Source organism: Salmo trutta, chromosome 17 (assembly GCF_901001165.1).
Source record: "Salmo trutta chromosome 17, fSalTru1.1, whole genome shotgun sequence".
Classification (NCBI taxonomy): domain Eukaryota; kingdom Metazoa; phylum Chordata; class Actinopteri; order Salmoniformes; family Salmonidae; genus Salmo; species Salmo trutta.
In genome coordinates this window covers 30,976,032-30,994,230 of record NC_042973.1, presented here as the reverse complement: position 1 = coordinate 30,994,230, position 18,199 = coordinate 30,976,032, and the positions used below count along the sequence as shown (strand labels likewise).

Here is an 18,199-nt window from a genome sequence, read left to right as displayed (position 1 = left end):
CCATGAAGGCCTGATTCATGCAGTCTCCTCTGAACAGTTGATGTTGAGATGTGTCTGTTACTTGAACTCTGTGAAGCATTTATTTGGGCATCAATTTCTGAGGCTGGTAACGCTAATGAACTTATCTTCTCCAGCAGAGGTAACTCTGGGTCTTCATCAGTTTCATCATAGCGCTTGATGTTTTAGGCGACTGCACTTGAAGAAACTTTCAAAGTTCTTGAAGTGTTCTGCATTGACTGACCTTCATGTCTTAAAGTAATGATGGACTGTCATTTCTATTTGCTTATTTGAGCTGTTCTTGCCATAATATGGACTTGATCTTTTACCAAATAGGGCTATCTTCTGTATACCACCCCTACCTTGTCACAATGTGCTCAAACGCATTTAAAAAGGAAAGCAATTCCGCAAATGAAATTTTAACAAGTCACACCTGTTAATTGAAATGCATTCCAGGTGACTACCTCATATAGCTGGTTGAGAGAATGCCAAGTGTGTAAAGCTGTCATCAAGGCAAAAAGTGGCTACTTTGAAGAATGTAAAATCTATTTTGATTTGAAGAATCTAAAATGTATTTTGATTTAACACTTTTTTTGGTTACTAGATTCCATATGTTTGATGTCTTCACTATTGTTCTACAATGTAGAAAATTGTAAAAATAAAGAAAAGCCCTTGAATGAGTAGGTGCATCCAAATTTTTGACTGGTACTTTATATAGACTATCTTTTTCCTGGATAGATGTGTACATATTGTCATGTCCTGACCAGTATAAGGGTTATTTGTTATTGTAGTTTGGTCAGGACGTGGCAGAGGGTATTTGTTTTATGTGGTTCGGGGTGGTGGTTTATTTAGTAGGGCGTTTGATTTATTATTTCCGGGTTTTTGGGTAATGTTCTATGTTTGTATTTCTATGTGGTCTCTGGTCTTTTGTATTTCTATATCTGGTTTATTAGGGTTGGACTCTCAATTGGAGGCAGGTGTTTTCTCGTTGCCTCTGATTGGGAGTCCTATATATGGGAATTTGTTTGGTGTAGTGTTTGTGGGAGATTGTTTCTTGTTTTGCCTGTGTGAGCTTGACAAGACTGTTTTGTTATTTTGGTGTTCTTTTTATTTAAAATAAATAACAAGATGAGCATCCACATTCCTGCTGCGTTTTGGTCCTCTATTCCCGACGACAACCGTTACACATATTTACAATTCAATTGGTTTTGTTGAAACTCAGTGACTTAGACAAAATGGGATTGATTGTCGATGTTCTATTTTATGTCATAGGAATGAAATACAATGTTAGTATGGTACATCATTTTGCATATTCTTTGACATCCTCATCAAAGGAATGTCTTAAGATAGTGTGTCATGCACACACAAACAGACACACACACTCATAGGTCTGCTGGTTCAGAGGCTGAATTCTCCTGTTTCCATTAGGGGCTCATTAGTGTCTTCATCCAGGCCCTGTGAAAAAGAGTGTTTGTTTAGTGAGTCCAGTTCAGCTCAATGTTTGTTTAGTAAATCCAGTGCATCTAAACATGTGACCATGTCAATATGTATTTGATTGTGTGAGTGTATTCGGCCAGGTGCATATGTGCGTCCATGCGTATGTGCTAGTGTTTGTATATGCTGCTGCTGTTGTGTGTGTGTGCGTGTGCTGGCATTTGCGTGCATTTGATCTTGCCTGTGCTAGACGGTTGTAGGTCTGAGTGTGGGGGCCGCTGTACCGTCGTAGACCTCTCCAGGACAGGAAGAGAGTGTAGACAGAGGCCAGCAGACACTGTACTGTGAACATGATAGAGCTGCCCTTCGCTATGTACACACCTGCACGCTGAGAGGGAGACGACGGAGGGAGACAAAGAAAGAAGGGGGTTACACACAGAGAGAGACACACACACACACACACACACACACACACACACACACACACACACACACACACACACACACACACACACACACACACACACACACACACACACACACACACACACACACACACACACACACACACACACACAGTACAACACACCTGTTGGTCTGTGTAGAGTGCTTTAGCCTGTGAAGTGATGAGGCTGTAGGCCAGCAGAGCACAGCACCCCAGCAGTAGGCTGAAGATGTTCAGGCCTATCAATGTGGTCACCTGTTCAACACATTAACAGAACAGTGAGCATAACAACTTAACTTAAAATAAAAAATGGTGAAACACTTCACAATCACAGAAGCAATGAATTTAGCGACTCACTACTAACTGGCGAACAACACAAAAGATTCACTAGGGTGAGACTTCAAAATTGGGATAATGAATCCAAAAAGTATATCGTACATTTTTTGATTAATCAGATCGCTCATTGAATAAAGCACTTGTGTTATATATGCCTAGTTAAATCAAAAATAAATACAACTATATATACTCACATTGAGTTTGTTGGGTTTCCTCTGAACTTCCATTGCCAGCCCTCCAGTGGCCAGATACTGTAACAACACAATAACCAGGCTAGTGACATCATCTATACCAGGGTCGTGTTCAGTGGGCACATCATGGGAAAAACATTTTGAAACAGGTAGTGACAACATAGACAGTGTCAACCGGGGATGCCTAGGCATTACCTCAGTGGGCTAACACAGTCTTGCATAAGACAGTGAAAAGTGAGGACTCACAAACAGGCCGGACCAGACTGGTGTAGTCAAGGAGACGGAACAGTTGAAGCTCACGCAGGCGTAGGTTACTGTGGTTAGGATGGAGGCCAGGGCACCAAAGACCTGCAAAAACTTAGAGTGACAGAGAGAGGGGGGTGCGGCAGAGACAGAGACAGGAGAAGTACTCTAGAGTGATGGTTTTGGGTAACACTTTATTTCACAGGAAATGGTAACGTATTTACGAAACTACATGGTAAAATCATAATAACTGATTAATAACAGTATTTGGTCACAGGGCACTGATTAGGAACCACAGGGTTGTTTTTTGTTTTCCTCATCCTCACCCCAGTGACAAGGAGGCGGGTGTTAACGACTGTCCCAAACCAGCGTCCAATCCGCACATCTTTAAATTCTTCCTGATTGGTGGTTACAGTGAGTGGGTGGCCCGAGGTGCGGTCCTTAAAAAAAACATGGTACAGCCCCTCTTGGAACATGTTCTGAGTCATCTGAGAAAGGCAGACAACAAACATATGTTGCAGTCTGATGATGTAAGAGACATGTCGCTGTTTGATGATGTAATAGCTTCAGCTGAAGATATTAGGAAAACGTATCCCATCTAATGGGCATATAAGGCTACACACACACACATTCACATACACACACCCATACACACACCCATACACACACACACACACACACACACACACACACACACACACACACACACACACACACACACTATCACATTCAGACACACTGATCACAGCCTTTCTCTCTCTATCTTACCTTCAGCAGCAATGGGTCCACAGCCTGGCTTCCTCATGAACAACTTTCATATCCACAAAGAATAGAATCAGCCATCTAAACCTCATAGAGGGAAAAAAGAGAGGGACCTGAAATCATAAAGGCTTTGTGTTGGTCAGTCATTCACAGCGTCTCACTCTTCCGCCCTCACCACCACAGACTGACACGGTCAAAGTTCACCTGAAGCATAGTTTACTTCCAGGCTGATATGGCCCACCTCTAAGGAAGGGATAATGTGTTCTGATTGGCCACAGAGAGAGAGAGACTTGATCAATGAGGGGATCTGATTAATCTGGCCAGGACGCCCGGTTGGGCGCGTTTTGCACCTGGTGAAAGTTGATTGCATTCCTTTTGGAACCGGGCTGGCTCCATGGCAAAGTCAGCTCAGAATATAATTAAACACGTGGAGTAATGATTAGGATGAATTGCCTTTCCAATGAAAACTAGTTTGAAAATTCAAACAACAGTCAAAAGTTTGGACACACCTATAATTCAAGGGTTTATCTTTATTTGTACGATTTTTTACATTGTAGAGTAATAGTGAAGATATCAAAACTATGAAATAACACATATGGAATCATGTAGTGACGAAAAAAGTGTTAAACAAATCAAAATAGATTTTAGATTTTAGATTCTTCAAAGTAGACACCCTTTGCCTTGAAAACAGCTCTGCACACTCTTGGCATTCTCTCAACCAGCTTCTCTTGGAATGCTTTTACAACAGTCTTGAAGGAGTTCCAACATATGCTGAGCACTTGTTGGCTGCTTTTCCTTCACTCTGCTGTCCAACTCATCCCAAACCATCTCAATTGGGTAAAGGTTAAAAAAATCACTGACAGTGTCACCAGCAAAGCATCACACCTCCTCCTCCTTCAAGGTGGTGACTACAAATGCGGAGATCATCCGTTCACCTACTCTGCGTCTCCCAAAGACATGGCGGTTGGAACCAAAAATCTCAAATTTGAACTCAACAGACCAAAGGACACATTTCCTCCAGTCTAATGTCCATTGCTCGTGTTTCTTGGCTAAAGCAGGTCTCTTCTTATTGGTATTCTTTTGTAGTGGTCTCTTTGCAGCAATTCGACCATGAAGGTCTGATTCATGCAGTCTCTGAACAGTTGATGTTGAGATGTGTTTGTTACTTGAACTTTGTGAAGCATTTATTTGGGATGCAATTTCTGAGGCTGGTAATTCTGATAATTTATCCTCTGCAGCAGAGGTAACTCTGGGTCTTCCTTTCCTGTGGCGGTCCTCATGAGAGCCAGATTCATCATAGCGCTTCATGGTTTTTGCGACTGCACTTGAAGAAACTTTCAAAGTTCTTGACATTATCCTGATTGACTGACCTTAATGTCTTAAAGTAATGACGGACTGTTGTTTCTCTTTGCTTCTTTGAGCTGTTCTTGCCATAATATGGACTTGGTCTTTTACCAAATAGAGCTATCTTCTGTATACAACCCCTACCTTGTCACAACACACCTGATTGGCTCAAAGGCATTAAGAAGGAAAGAAATTATACAAATTAACTCCAATACCTTGACTTTGTTGTCCTTAACCTGTTATGGATAGGGGGCAGTATTTTCACGGCCGGATAAAAAACGTACCCGATTTAATCTGATTATTACTCCTGCCCAGAAACTAGAATATGCATATAATTATTAGCTTTGCATAGAAAACACTCCAAAGTTTCTAAAGCTGTTTGAATGGTGTCTGTGAGTATAACAGAACTCATTTGGCAGGCCAAAACCTGAGAAGATTCCTTACAGGAAGTGCCCTCTCTGACCATTCCTTGGCCTTCTACACTCTCTTTATTGAAAACTGAGGATCTCTGCTGTAACGTGACACTTCCTGCGGCTCCCATAGGCTCTCAGAAGGCGGCAAAATGTTGAATGATGCCTTTGCAGGCCCTGGCTGAAAAACAGTAGCGCATTTGGATAGTGGTCGATCAGAGAACAATGAGACTGGGGTGCGTGCACGAGGCGACACCATGTTTTTATTTTTTCGTCTTTGAACAAAAACTGGGTTGCCCGGTCGGAATATTATCGCTTTTTTACGAGAAAAATCGCATAAAAATTGATTTTAAACAGCGGTTGACATGCTTCGAAGTACGGTAATGGAATATTTAGAATTTTTTTGTCATGAAACGCGTCGGGCGCGTAACCCTTCGTCACCCTTCAGATAGTGTCTTGAACGCACGAACAAAACTCCGCTATTTGGATATAACTATGGATTATTTGGAACCAAACCAACATTTGTTATTGAAGTAGAAGTCCTGGGAGTGCATTTTGATGAAGAACAGCAAAGGTAATCCAATTTTTATTATAGTAAATCGGAGTTTGGTGCGTACCAAACTTGGTGGGTGTCAAAATAGCTAGCCATGATGACCAGGCTATCTACTCAGAATATTGCAAAATGTGCTTTCACCAAAAAGCTATTTTAAAATCGAACATAGCGATTGCATAAAGGAGTTCTGTATCTATAATTCTTAAAATAATTGTTATGTTTTTTGTGAACGTTATTTAGTAAATTCACCGGAAGTGTTCAGTGGGAGTGCTAGTTCTGAACGTCACATGCTAATGTAAAAAGCTGGTTTTTGATATAAATATGAACTTGATTGAACAAAACATGCATGTATTGTATAACATTGTCACGCCCTGACCAGGTGAACTCTTCTATTTTGGTCAGGGTGTGGCATTTCTATAGTTTATTTTCTATGTTGGGTTATGTCGATTCCCAGTCAGAGACAGCTGTCGCTAGTTGCCTCTGATTGGGGAATCATATTTAAGTTCCTTTTCCCCCCACGATGTTTGTGGGTAATTGTATTTGCACTGTGTTTCGTTTCACCTGTGAAACTGTCACCTTTCTCCTTTGCGTATTTATTTTGTTTTGTCGTTCCTATCTAAAATAAACATGTGGAACAGTCAACCTGCTGCGTATTGGTCATCGAGTGATTTCGATATATCTTCCGATGAGGGAGAATACGAGGATCGTGACAGAATTACCCACCAAACCAGGACCAAGCAGCAGAGGAACGAAGAGGAAGGATGGACATGGGCCGAGTTAAGGAGGAGCATTTCCAGGGCGATGGAAGAGTTTAGGGAGACCGAGAGGCATCCCCAAGATTTTTTTAGGGGGGGGCACAAGGGCTGTTTGACGGGGCAGGAGCTGCCCGCCAGTCAACAGTCGTCGGAGCTGCCCGCCAGTCAACAGTCGTCGGAGCTGCCCGCCAGTCAACAGTCGTCGGAGCTGCCCGCCAGTCAACAGTCGTCGGAGCTGCCCGCCAGTCAACAGTCGTCGGAGCTGCCCGCCAGTCAACAGTCGTCGGAGCTGCCCGTCAGTCAACAGTCGTCGGAGCTGCCCGTCAGTCAACAGTCGCCGGAGTGGTCAGACTGCGCTGAACTGCCGGAGTGGCCAGACTGCGCTGAACTGCCGGAGTGGCCAGACTGCGCTGAACTGCCGGAGTGGCCAGACTGCGCTGAACTGCCGGAGTGGCCAGACTGCGCTGAACTGCCGGAGTGGCCAGACTGCGCTGAACTGCCGGAGTGGCCAGACTGCGCTGAACTGCCGGAGTGGCCAGACTGCCCTGAACTGCCGGAGTGGCCAGACTGCCCAGACTGTCCCGAGCTGCCAGGCGTCCCCAGTCCAGTCCGGCCCGTCCCTGCTCCCCGCACCAAGCCAGTGGTGCGTGTCCCCAGTCCAGTCCGGCCCGTCCCTGCTCCCCGCACCAGGTTAGTAGTGCGTGTCCCCAGTCCTGTCCGGCCCATTCCTGCTCCCCGCACCAGGTTAGTGGTGCGTGTCCCCAGTCCTGTCCGGCCCATCCCGGCTCCCCGCACCAAGCCGGTGGTGCGTGTCCCCAGTCCAGTCCGGCCCGTCCCTGCTCCCCGCACCAGGTTGGTGGTGCGTGTCCCCAGGCCAGTCCGGCCCGTCCCTGCTCCCCGCACCAGGTTGGTGGTGCGTGTCCCCGGTCCTGTCCGGCCCGTCCCTGTCCCCCGCAGCAGGCCCACGGCGCGTGTCCACAGTCTGGCACGGCCTGTGTCCGGTCCACCGGTGATCAGTCCTGTTCCGGTCGGCGGCTCTGCTCCGGAGCCTGAGCATGCCGCTCCACCGTGGTCCAGTCCGGGCCAGAGGGGTAGGGCTAGGGTGGAGGCAGGGGGAGAAACACGCCCGGGGCCAGAGCCTCCACCGAGGGTGAGGCGCCCACCCGGGTCCCCCCCCTAATAGACTTTAGGTTGGTGCGCCGGGAGTACGCACCGTTGGAGGGGGGGTACTGTCACGCCCTGACCAGGTGAACTCTTCTATTTTGGTCAGGGTGTGGCATTTCTATAGTTTATTTTCTATGTTGGGTTATGTCGATTCCCAATCAGAGACAGCTGTCGCTAGTTGCCTCTGATTGGGGAATCATATTTAAGTTCCTTTTCCCCCCACGATGTTTGTGGGTAATTGTATTTGCACTGTGTTTCGTTTCACCTGTGAAACTGTCACCTTTCTCCTTTGCGTATTTATTTTGTTTTGTCGTTCCTATCTAAAATAAACATGTGGAACAGTCAACCTGCTGCGTATTGGTCATCGAGTGATTTCGATATATCTTCCGATGAGGGAGAATACGAGGATCGTGACAAACATAATGTCCTAGGAGTGTCATCTGATGAAGATCATCAAAGGTTAGTGCTGCATTTAGCTGTGGTTTTGTTTTTTGTGACATTATATGCTAGCTTGAAAAATGAGTGTCTGATTATTTCTGGCTGGGTACTCTGCTGACATAATCTAATGTTTTGCTTTCGCTGTAAAGCCTTTTTGAAATCGGACAGTGTCGTTAGATAAAGGAGAGTCTTGTCTTTAAAATGGTGTAAAATAGTCATATGTTTGAAAAATGGAAGTTTTGGGATTTTTGAGGAATTTGTACTTCGCGCCACGCCTATCATTGGATATTGGAGCAGGTGTTCCGCTAGCGGAACATCTAGCCATTTTGCCACAACTTTGGAAGTATGCTTGAGGTCATTGTCCATTTGGAAGACCCATTTCAGACCAAGCTTTAACTTCCTGACTGATGTCTTGAGATGTTGCTTCAATATATCCACATAATTTTGCATCCTCATGATGCCATCTATTTTGTGAAGTGCACCAGTCCCTCCTGTAGCAAAGCACCCCCACAACATGATGCTGCCACCCCCGTGCTTCACGGTTGGGATGGTGTTCTTTGGCTTGCAAGCCTCCCCCTTTTTCCTCCAAACATAACGATGGTCATTATGGCCAAACAATTATATTTTTGTTTCATCAGACCAGAGGACATTTCTCCAAAAAGTACGATCTTTGTCCCCATGTGCAGTTGCAAACTGTAGTCTTGCTTTTTTGTGGCAGTTTTGGAGCAGTGGCTTCTTCCTTGCTGAGCGTTATGTCGATATAGGACTCGTTTTACTGTGGCTATAGATACCTTTGTACCTGTTTCCTCCAGCATCTTCACAAGGTCCTTTGCTGTTGTTCTGGAATTGATTTGAACTTTTCGCAACAAAGTACGTTCATCTCTAGGAGACAGAACGCGTCTCCTTCCTGAGCGGTATGATGGCTGCATAGTCCCATGAAGTTTATACTCGCATACTATTGTTTGTACAGATGAACGTGGTACCTTCAGGCGTTTGGAAATTGCTCCCAAGGATGAACCAGACTTGTGGAGGTCTACAATCTTTTTTCTGAGGTCTTGGCTGATTTCTTTTGATTTCCCCATGATGTCAAGCAAAGAGGCACTGAGTTTGAAGGTAGGCCTTCAAATACATCCACAGGTACACCCCCAATTGACTCAAATGATGTCAATTAGCCTATCATGACATCATGATAAAACCATGACATCATTTTCTGGACTTTTCCAAGCTGTTTAAAGGCACAGTCAACTTAGTATATGTAAACTTCTGACACACTGGAATTGTGATACAGTGAATAATAAGTGAAATAATCTGTCTGTAAAGAATTGTTGGAAAAATTACTTGTGTCATGCATAAAGTAGATGTCCTAACCGACTTGCCAAAACTATAGTTTGTTAACCTAGAAATTTGTGGAGTGGTTGAAAAACGAGTTTTAATGACTCCAACCTAAGTGTATGTAAACTTCCGACTTCAACTGTATATCTGAAAAGACCCGATTGAATGTTACACTCCGAAAGCTTGTCAACAACTTGTGGTGGAGTGAGTAAGCAAAGCATCAGTGCCATATGTATGTATGTATTAACAGTGAGGAGGCTAGGCAGTGTGCTAATGTTAAGCAATTATGCTGGCACAAACAGAGTGAAGGGTTTCTCTGAATTGCTCCTACACACAGTAGGCTAGTTAAAGGTTAACACTAGTTAACCATTACAACTACAGTATACAGTATGTGTCCAGTAAACAAGGTCGTCCCCGCCCCAAGAGATTAGATTTTCCTTGGAGCAGTAACACAGAGAATAACTAGGACAGCGTCATCATTTCTGCACTACAGGAACTATATGTTACCTTGGCAGTTACCCTATCAGCATTTATCAACATTGTCAACGTTATCAGCCAAGACACTTTGACACTAAAAGGGTAATTGTTGCGTAAATTAAATGTTGCAATTTGCCAGATCACAGTTTGGATTTAGCTTCTTCTTGTTGCAGGTAAGGCCAGAGTAATCATTTACAAGTCACTGTTGATCTCATAAGCTTTTTTAAAAATTGTAACTGGTGTGGAGTTGTGCTTTTAGAAATATTTGTTCCTAAATGCATGTTTGCCCACTTGTCACCGGTTGTGGTTCCTCTTAATTCTGTGAGGGTCGTATTAAACTTCCCAGAGTTTTGATATTTCTACACTTGTAATCCTTTATTTTGGTCAAGTTTCAACCACTGAGTTTTAATTGGTGTGCACTGTGTAGGTATTCTTCTCTCATCACATTGTCATGGAAAGTCTTACACAGGGACACTCAAAGTCAACCTTAATCATTGTTTATTGTAAGCATGCTGGAGAGGTTCCAACAAAGTTGATGCACCATAGTAAACGTCTGTCAGGAGCTCTTCCGGGGCAGTCCCGTTAGTTCCTTTATATACTGCAGACAGGTCATATTTGCATGATTTAGCTTATTCATAAGTAATTCATCATTAACGTTTTCTTCATTCATGTTGTCACGCCCTAACCATAGAGAGCCCTCTGGGTTCTCTATGGTGTATAGGTTAGAGCGTGACTAGGGGCTTTCTAGCATTTCTATTTCTATGTTGGTATTTGTATGGTTCCCAATTAGAGCCAGCTGATTATCGTTGTCTCTAATTGGGGATCATACTTAAGTTGACCATTGTTCCCACCTGTGTTGTGGGATATTGTTTTCAGTTAGTGCCTAAGTGCGCTCTGTACTGGACATTTGTTTATTCTTTGTTGTTTTTGTTAAGTTTCACTTTGTAATAAAGTATGTGGAACTATACGCATGCTGCGCCTTGGTCTTCTCCTTTCGACGAACGTGACACATGTGACCAACCAATACTGGGTCATCTATGTAACAGACCAATACCTCACAAGGCTTCTTCTCTCAGCTAAGACCTTGAAACGGAGATATCTTTTGTTCTCAAAACAAGGGTCTGGGCGTACTGCCAAATAGCAGATATTGAGGAAATTTCCATCACAACCTACTATTTCAGACACTTTGCCCCTGTTAAATGTACTGGATGTGCGTATGCTGCTGTCACCCTTTTAGGTTATCATCCCCCCCAGGACTGTGTGGAAAGGACAAGCGTTGTCAGGCAGATTTCAGTTCAGAACACTTCATCTTTAGAGTGGACACCAGACACCTCCCCAGAGACAGAGCTCTTGGCAAAGGTCAAATCAAATCAAACAGTGACATCCATTACAGACACTACAATAAGAATAACTGGTCATAACTTGGTGAAAATTGTATTTAAACTTCATAAAAGCAGACTTTATAGAACTCAACGACATTAGTTTAATGACATAGAGAGTCATCGTGGTAAGAGTTTATTCACAATAAAAAGTTAAATGAATATGAATGGTGTTTGAATGAGCACAGGATTTGAATGTTATGGACATGCTCCTTAATTGGTGGAAATTATGTTTATGGTCTAACAGGTCTGCTAAAACAGATAAAGGTTAGAAGGGAAGGGATTATTTGAGTATTATATCAATTTCAAGTCAGAAGTCCTCGTCAATACTAAAGCCTACTCAGTCATCATTCATGTCAAGGTCTGAGTAGTCCATCAGGCATAGTCAGATCCCTCAGCTATCCACAACATTGTAGAGTGGGTCTTTCCTACTGTCAGGAATTCAGCTCCTCAGACCTCCACTTCAAGGTTGTGTCAGAGTTCACAGAGCTCTGAAACTGGGGACAAACCCAGTCAGGGTCTACCTCCTGGGGTCAAAGGGTCACTGCAGCCCAGATACTGGTGACCTATAACCCTGAGGATCATTGTGATCATCACCATGGAAAAGTGGGCAGATTGCCTGGTCCAGTTCAGGTGTGATTTTCTTTCATGTTTGTAGCATTTTATTTCTACCTTTATTTAGCTAGGCAAGTCAGTTAAGAATAAATTCTCATTTACAATGACGGCCTAGGAACAGTGGGTTAACGGCCTAGTTCAGGGGCAGAACGACAGATTTTTACCTTGTCAGCTCGGGGATTCAATCTAGCAACCATTCAGTTACTGGCCAAATGCTCTAACCACTAGGCTACCTGCCACCCCAAAGCATAATGTATCTTAATGTTTATGTGGTGTCTTGTAACTTGACATGCTACACTCTGAGAATAAAGGGTTAGGTTAGGCTACAAAATTGTTCGCTGTGTACAAAAATATCAAAATGCACATAATGTTCCTTCAGAGGTACACATATGATCTCTCATGGTACTGTTCAGTTCTTTTTAGGGAACATGTACGGATAATCTGGTACAGAGGTCATCAACCTTTTCTGAGCCAAGATTCCATTCTACCGCTCAGACTTTAAAAAAAAAACATTACTTAAAAAACGTAAGTCTATGCAACCTTAACCTATTAAAATATTTATGTTGCAACGAAGTTTGTGCAGTAGGCTATAGGCTCAATACATTACCACTGCATATTGGCAATTCTTGAATTGCCCTGCCAATGTTTCAAAATGTGAGGTATATGATCACAATGGTAATTGATCATTTGTTGTATTACTTGTGAAGCATAAATATAAATGCTTTGCATTTTTTTTATTGCACTGGACTGATTTTTTCTATTTAACTAGGCAAGTCAGTTAAGAACAAATTCTTATTTACAATGACAGCCTACCCCGGCCAAACCCAGATGACACGGGGCCAATTTGGACTCCCAATCACAGCCAGATGTCACTAGCCACTTTAAACAATGTTTTCATAACCTACATTACTCATCTCATATGTATATACTGTACTCTATACCATCTACTACATCTTGCCATCCTGATGTATTGTATCACTAGCCACCTTAAACAATGCCGCTTTATATGTTTTCATACCCTACATTACTCATGTCATATGTATATACTGTACCCTATACCATCTACTGCATCTTGCCTATGCCGTTCAGCCATCACTCATTTATATATTTATATGTACATATTCGTATTCATTCCTTTACACATGTGTGTATAAGGTAGTTGTTGTGGAATTGGTAGGTTATATTACTTGTTAGATATTACTGCATGGTCAGAACTAGAAGCACAAGCATTTCGCTACACTTGCATTAACACCTGCTAACCATGTGTATGTGACAAATAGATTTGATTTGATTTGCAACCTCTTGCACTGACTTAGACCAGTGATAGAGAGAGAGAGAGAGAGAGAGAGAGAGAAACAGAGAGAGAGAGAGAGAGAGAACCTTATTGGCTGCCTCTCACCATCCCTAAGCTCTTCCTCCGCTAACTAAACAAAAAGCGACACCTTCCAGCTGATGCCGAAACTCGAGCCACACTTCGTTATTTCTGACTCGTGCACCAATTCGTATGACCAGAGAACGTCGCTAATAACAACACAAGTCTATCGATACACATTGTATCACGAGTGGATAGGGAGAAGGAGTTTTATGGCTTATAAAAGTGTTGAATAAAGTGTTGACAGTGCTGAATAAAATCTTATACATTAACTCACTCATAAAAACAGCAGATATTTTCTGTATTTGTTGACAGTCTTAAAGATTTGAAATCTCACACAGTGAGTTGACAATTAACTTCGCTGTGGGCTCGTGGAAGCTGCAGACACAGTGATCTGAGCTATCTGATTGGCCAGCGGTAGGCCTATAAGTGCACTTGATTGCTCTCCATGCCCGCCGGGTAGGCAGAGTTTGTACCTTCAGAATGGGAACACCAACCACTTCAGCTGAATCCAAATACCTCATGCCCATACTGTATTTATTTATTTATTTTCCTCCTTTGCACCCCAGTATCTCTACTTGCACTTTCATCTTCTGCACATCTATCACTCCAGTGTTTAATTGCTATATCGTAATTACCTCGCCACTATGGCCTTATTGCCTTACCTCCCTTATCTTACCTCATTTGCACACACTGTATATAGATTTTTCTATTGTGTTATTGATTGTATGTTTGTTTATTCCATGTGTAACTCTGTGTTGTTGTTTGTGTCAAACTGCTTTGCTTTATCTTGGCCAGGTCACAGTTGTAAATGAGAACTTGTTCTCAACTAGCCTAAATGGTTAAATAAAGGTGAAATTAAAAATAAATACATAACTCAAGTGCACTTAATGCAAACAACGTGAACCAAATAAAAAAAATAGGAAAACAAGGCTTTATTGTTGGGCATTTTACAGAAATGTTTGCTGATCGACTAGGAAAGCCTCTGGTACAATGGTACATTTTTTATACCAATATTTTTAATATAAAGGTACAATCAAACACATTCCCCCCAAAACATTTTTTCCCGACCTTAATCCAACACTGAGCGAACTTGTCAAGATTTCCCCAATCCAATAGTGCAGGTATGTGTCTGTTGCACACACACAAACACACACTGCTGTGTGTTTCTTGTGTTGTTCAGATCAGGTCCAGTAACGATAAGGCTCACGGGACAGTTGAGCTAACGTGCCTAATGTGATCAGCATGAGGTTGTAAATAACAAGAAAAATTCCCAGGACATAGGCATATCTGATATGGGCAGAAAGCTTAAATTCTTGTTAATCTAACTGCACTCTCCAATTTACAGTAGCTATTACAGTGAAAGAATACCATGCTATTGTTTGAGGAGAGTGCAAAGTTATGAACTTGAAAATGTATCAATTAACCAATTAACTTGAAACTTGAAACAACATTTTGAACAGAAATGCAATGGTACATTGGATCCGTCTAAAACGTTGCACATATACTGCTAATCTAAATTGCACCTAAACTGGAATAATACATTGTGGCCTTTCTCTTGCATTTCAAAGATGATGAAAAAAAAACATGTTTTTTTCTTTTGTATTATCTTTTACCAGATCTAATGTGTTATATCTTCCTACATTCATTTCACATTTCCACAAACTTCAAAGTGATTCCTTTCAAATGGTATCAAGAATATGCATATGCTTGCTTCAGGTCCTGAGCTACGGGCAGTTAGATTTGGGTATGTCATTTTAGGCAAAATAAATGTAAAAAGGGTCCGATCCTTAAGAGGTTTTAAGATCACAGACCAGGGGGCAGACCAGCCTCCAATTGGCCAATTTAGGATTGAGAGGAACACTGGTTTGCTGTCTGTCACGGAACCCTTGGACCGGGAGCAACAGGCCAAACAGACCGTACGGTAACACCATGGCACTCTGTTATAGGAAAACAAAATGGAGGAATCCCATTTACTTTCATCAGTGTGACAGTATTGACAGTGACAGTAATGGCAGTAGTGTATTGTGACTGATGTAGTGTACTGACTGTGTAGACCTTCACAGCATGAGTGATACTGACTGATATAGACTTACATTTACATTTTTTACATTTTTAGTCATTTAGCAGACGCTCTTATCCAGAGCGACTTACAGTAGTGAATGCATACATTTCATTAAAAAAAAATTCCATACTCACATCTATTTGACTGGGGACCAGACATACAGTACTTACAGTATGCCAGTTAATGTAGCATGGATGTTTAGATATTTGTGTAAAGTGTGATGTATGTGTCATGTAGATATACACTACTGTTCAAAAGTTTGGGGTCACTTAGAAATGTCCTTGTTTTTGAAAGAAAAGCCCATTTTTTTGTCCATTGAAATAACATCAAATTGATCAGAAATACAGTGTAGACATTGTTAATGTTGTAAATGACTATTGTAGCAGGAAACGGCAGATTATTTTATGGAATATCTACATAGGCGTACAGTGGCCCATTATCAGCAACCATCACTTCTGTGTTCCAATGTCACGTTGTGTTAGCTAATCCATGTTTATAATTTTAAAAGGCTAATTTATCATTAAAAAACCCTTTTGCAATTATGTTAGCACAGCTGAAAACTGTTGTCCTGATTAAAGAAGCAATAAAACTGACCTTCTTTTATACTAGTTGAGTATCTGGAGCATCAGCATTTGTGGGTTCGATTACAGGCTCAAAATGTCTAGAAACAAAGTACTTTCTTCTGAAACTCATCAGTCTATTCTTGTTCTGAGAAATGAAGGCTATTCCATGCGAGAAATTGCCAAGAAACTGAAGATCTCGTACAGCGCTGTGTACTGCTCCCTTCACAGAACAGCGCAAACTGTCTCTAACCAGAATAGAAAGAGGAGTGGGTGGCCCCGGTGCACAACTGAGCAAGAGGACAAGTACATTAGAGTGTCTAGTTTGAGAAACAGACGTCTCACAAGTCCTAAACTGGCAGCTTTATTAAATAGTACCCGCAAAACATCAGTCTCAACGTCAACAGTGAAGAGGCGACTCCGGGATGCTGTCCCTGGGCAGCATCGCTGAGGCTGCACAGATATTAATTTATATAACTATATAAGTGTACAAGTCCAACAACATTGGGACAAATCAGTTTACCCAATTAGAATTTCCTGGGATTATCATCATCTGCTTGCATTCAAGAAACTCTCCTGTTAATCACCCTCCCTGTCTCCCATCTATTTGCCAGTACACATCCTCAGTCCCAGAGAACCAGATGCCTGCCTTAGTGGTGGTGATGGCAGTGACAGATGCTGACTACCCCATTCACCATCCTGGAGGAGCCGGTTCAGAACTGTACAGGGAGACACCGATGGCAAGTTCAACAACTCCACTGGACCTACTGGAGACCAGGGAATCATCACCACCGCCAAGGATAACAATGTTATATAACAATGTTCTATGACCGGTTATTTATTCATTATTTATTCATTCTGAAAGGTATGCCCTATGTGGTCATTTAGACAATTCTTTCTCTCTTTTTATGTCTCTCAGGATTTGGACTATGAGAGTGTTACTGTGTTCAGTCTGTTGGTGGTGGTGGTGGTGGAGAATGAGGTGGTGGTCTCTTGTAGACAGTGATCTGCATGTGGACAGTGACCTGGTCCTCTATACAGCCACTGACCCAGACACCACCATGACACAGACAGTCAGGTATATATTATATGTGAACAACTGGGTTTGAACATGGGTCGTCTGGGCTACACAAGACCATAAATCCGCTGAGCTAAAGCCTAGCTCTATTTTAGTGTGTGCGTGTGCGTGTGCGTATGCGTATGCGTATGCGTGCATGTGTGTTTCAGGTACAGGATGGCCAGTGAACGTAGTGGGTGGCTGAGCCTCAGCGAGACCACTGGTCAGCTCCAGATCAGGAATCCTATGGACAGAGAGTCTCCTTTTGTTACAGATGGCACATACACAGCTCTCATCCTAGCCATTGATAATGGTACGGAAATATTCACACAAAATCTGCTATGCAGACGTCTAGTCAGACATTTATTATAATAGATACAGTAATAGATGGATGCTGGCAGCAACTCTCACAGACACACATTCCCTTACTGTCTCTCTCTCTTCCAGGTGAGGTCCCAGCCACAGGCACATGGTCCCTAGTGATTGAGCTGGAGGATGTAAACGACAATGCTCCGACCATTGACCCTCTGCAGCCGGCAGCCCCAGTCACAGGACATCTCCGTCAGAGACCCCGACGGGCCCAGCCCTTCAAAACAGAGCAAGTGGGTCTGTCCCAGAAATACTGGAGCGCCCGCATGAACGACAGCCATGAGTGAATGACTGAGTGAGTGACTGAGCGAGTGCATGTGTGTCTGATTTTATTGTAACTGTTGTGTTGTGGTTTTTGGGTATTGCCATATAAAAACTGGCATTCAACTTTGTGGGGTTTTATGTGTTGTCAGAGAGCAGTGTCATTCTGAGTATGAGGTAATCTCTAAAGGTGGGCCGTTATGACCTGGTACTGAGGGTTTACGACAATGAGGGCCTCTAACAGGACACCTCATTACATTCACAGGTACATTATAAATTACAGTTTCCTAAAAATAATATACATATACTCTGTATTTATACATCCAGAGTTACAGAGCAGATGATAAAAAATAGAGATAGAGAATAAAGTTCTTAAAGTGTACAGGCACTAGGAGTCATCATTCTACAACAATACAATTATAAATCAAGATAACTCTGTTTCCCCGATCCTTTTTTCATTTTATCCAAGAGCAGGAATGAACACATACAGGCAGTTATTGTTGAAACATGATAAACAGGTGAGAAGGTGGCCGGTTTCGTCATCAAATCAAATCAAACTTTATTTGTCACATGCGCCGAATACAACATGTGTAGACCTTACCGTGAAATGCTTACTTATAAGCCCTTAACTAACAGTGCA

General features: G+C 42.6%; 2 protein-coding genes across 3 annotated transcripts; one reads left to right on the top strand and one right to left on the bottom strand.

The window, feature by feature from the left end:
• Positions 1 to 1,238: 1,238 nt before the first annotated feature.
• tmem253 (transmembrane protein 253) lies at positions 1,239 to 3,602 on the bottom strand. 2 transcript variants are annotated; one of them, XM_029696476.1, is made up of 7 exons: positions 3,415 to 3,602; positions 2,973 to 3,134; positions 2,650 to 2,760; positions 2,407 to 2,463; positions 2,021 to 2,131; positions 1,673 to 1,819; positions 1,239 to 1,452 (listed from the first exon to the last, which is right to left on the bottom strand). In XM_029696476.1, exons 2-7 carry the CDS (start codon positions 3,132 to 3,134, stop codon positions 1,396 to 1,398), a joined length of 645 nt encoding a protein of 214 aa, XP_029552336.1. In that variant the 5' UTR covers positions 3,415 to 3,602; the 3' UTR covers positions 1,239 to 1,395. The 2 variants fall into 2 exon arrangements, with proteins under 2 accessions (XP_029552336.1, XP_029552337.1); XM_029696477.1 differs by having other exon boundaries at positions 2,650 to 2,751.
• Positions 3,603 to 9,760: 6,158 nt separating this feature from the next.
• Positions 9,761 to 17,965, top strand: LOC115152024 (B-cadherin-like). The gene is made up of 5 exons (XM_029696474.1): positions 9,761 to 10,054; positions 16,487 to 16,680; positions 16,792 to 16,950; positions 17,100 to 17,242; positions 17,377 to 17,965. Exons 1-5 carry the CDS (start codon positions 10,004 to 10,006, stop codon positions 17,583 to 17,585), a joined length of 756 nt encoding a protein of 251 aa, XP_029552334.1. The 5' UTR covers positions 9,761 to 10,003; the 3' UTR covers positions 17,586 to 17,965.
• The last annotated feature ends 234 nt before the right edge of the window (positions 17,966 to 18,199 follow it).

Bases quoted from the DNA above. Each gene is read 5' to 3' on its own strand.
- tmem253 (XM_029696476.1), bottom strand. From the start codon at position 3,134: ATGACTCAGAACATGTTCCAAGAGGGGCTGTACCATGTTTTTTTTAAG. The intron at 2,761-2,972 runs GTGAGGATGAGG...TGTCACTCTAAG, and splicing joins CCCGCCTCCTTGTCACTGGG to TTTTTGCAGGTCTTTGGTGC. The intron at 2,132-2,406 runs GTGAGTATATAT...TGTGTTGAACAG, and splicing joins GGAAACCCAACAAACTCAAT to GTGACCACATTGATAGGCCT.
- LOC115152024 (XM_029696474.1), top strand. From the start codon at position 10,004: ATGTTGCAATTTGCCAGATCACAGTTTGGATTTAGCTTCTTCTTGTTG. The intron at 10,055-16,486 runs GTAAGGCCAGAG...TCTATTTGCCAG, and splicing joins TTAGCTTCTTCTTGTTGCAG to TACACATCCTCAGTCCCAGA. The intron at 16,681-16,791 runs GTTATATAACAA...TATGTCTCTCAG, and splicing joins CCACCGCCAAGGATAACAAT to GATTTGGACTATGAGAGTGT.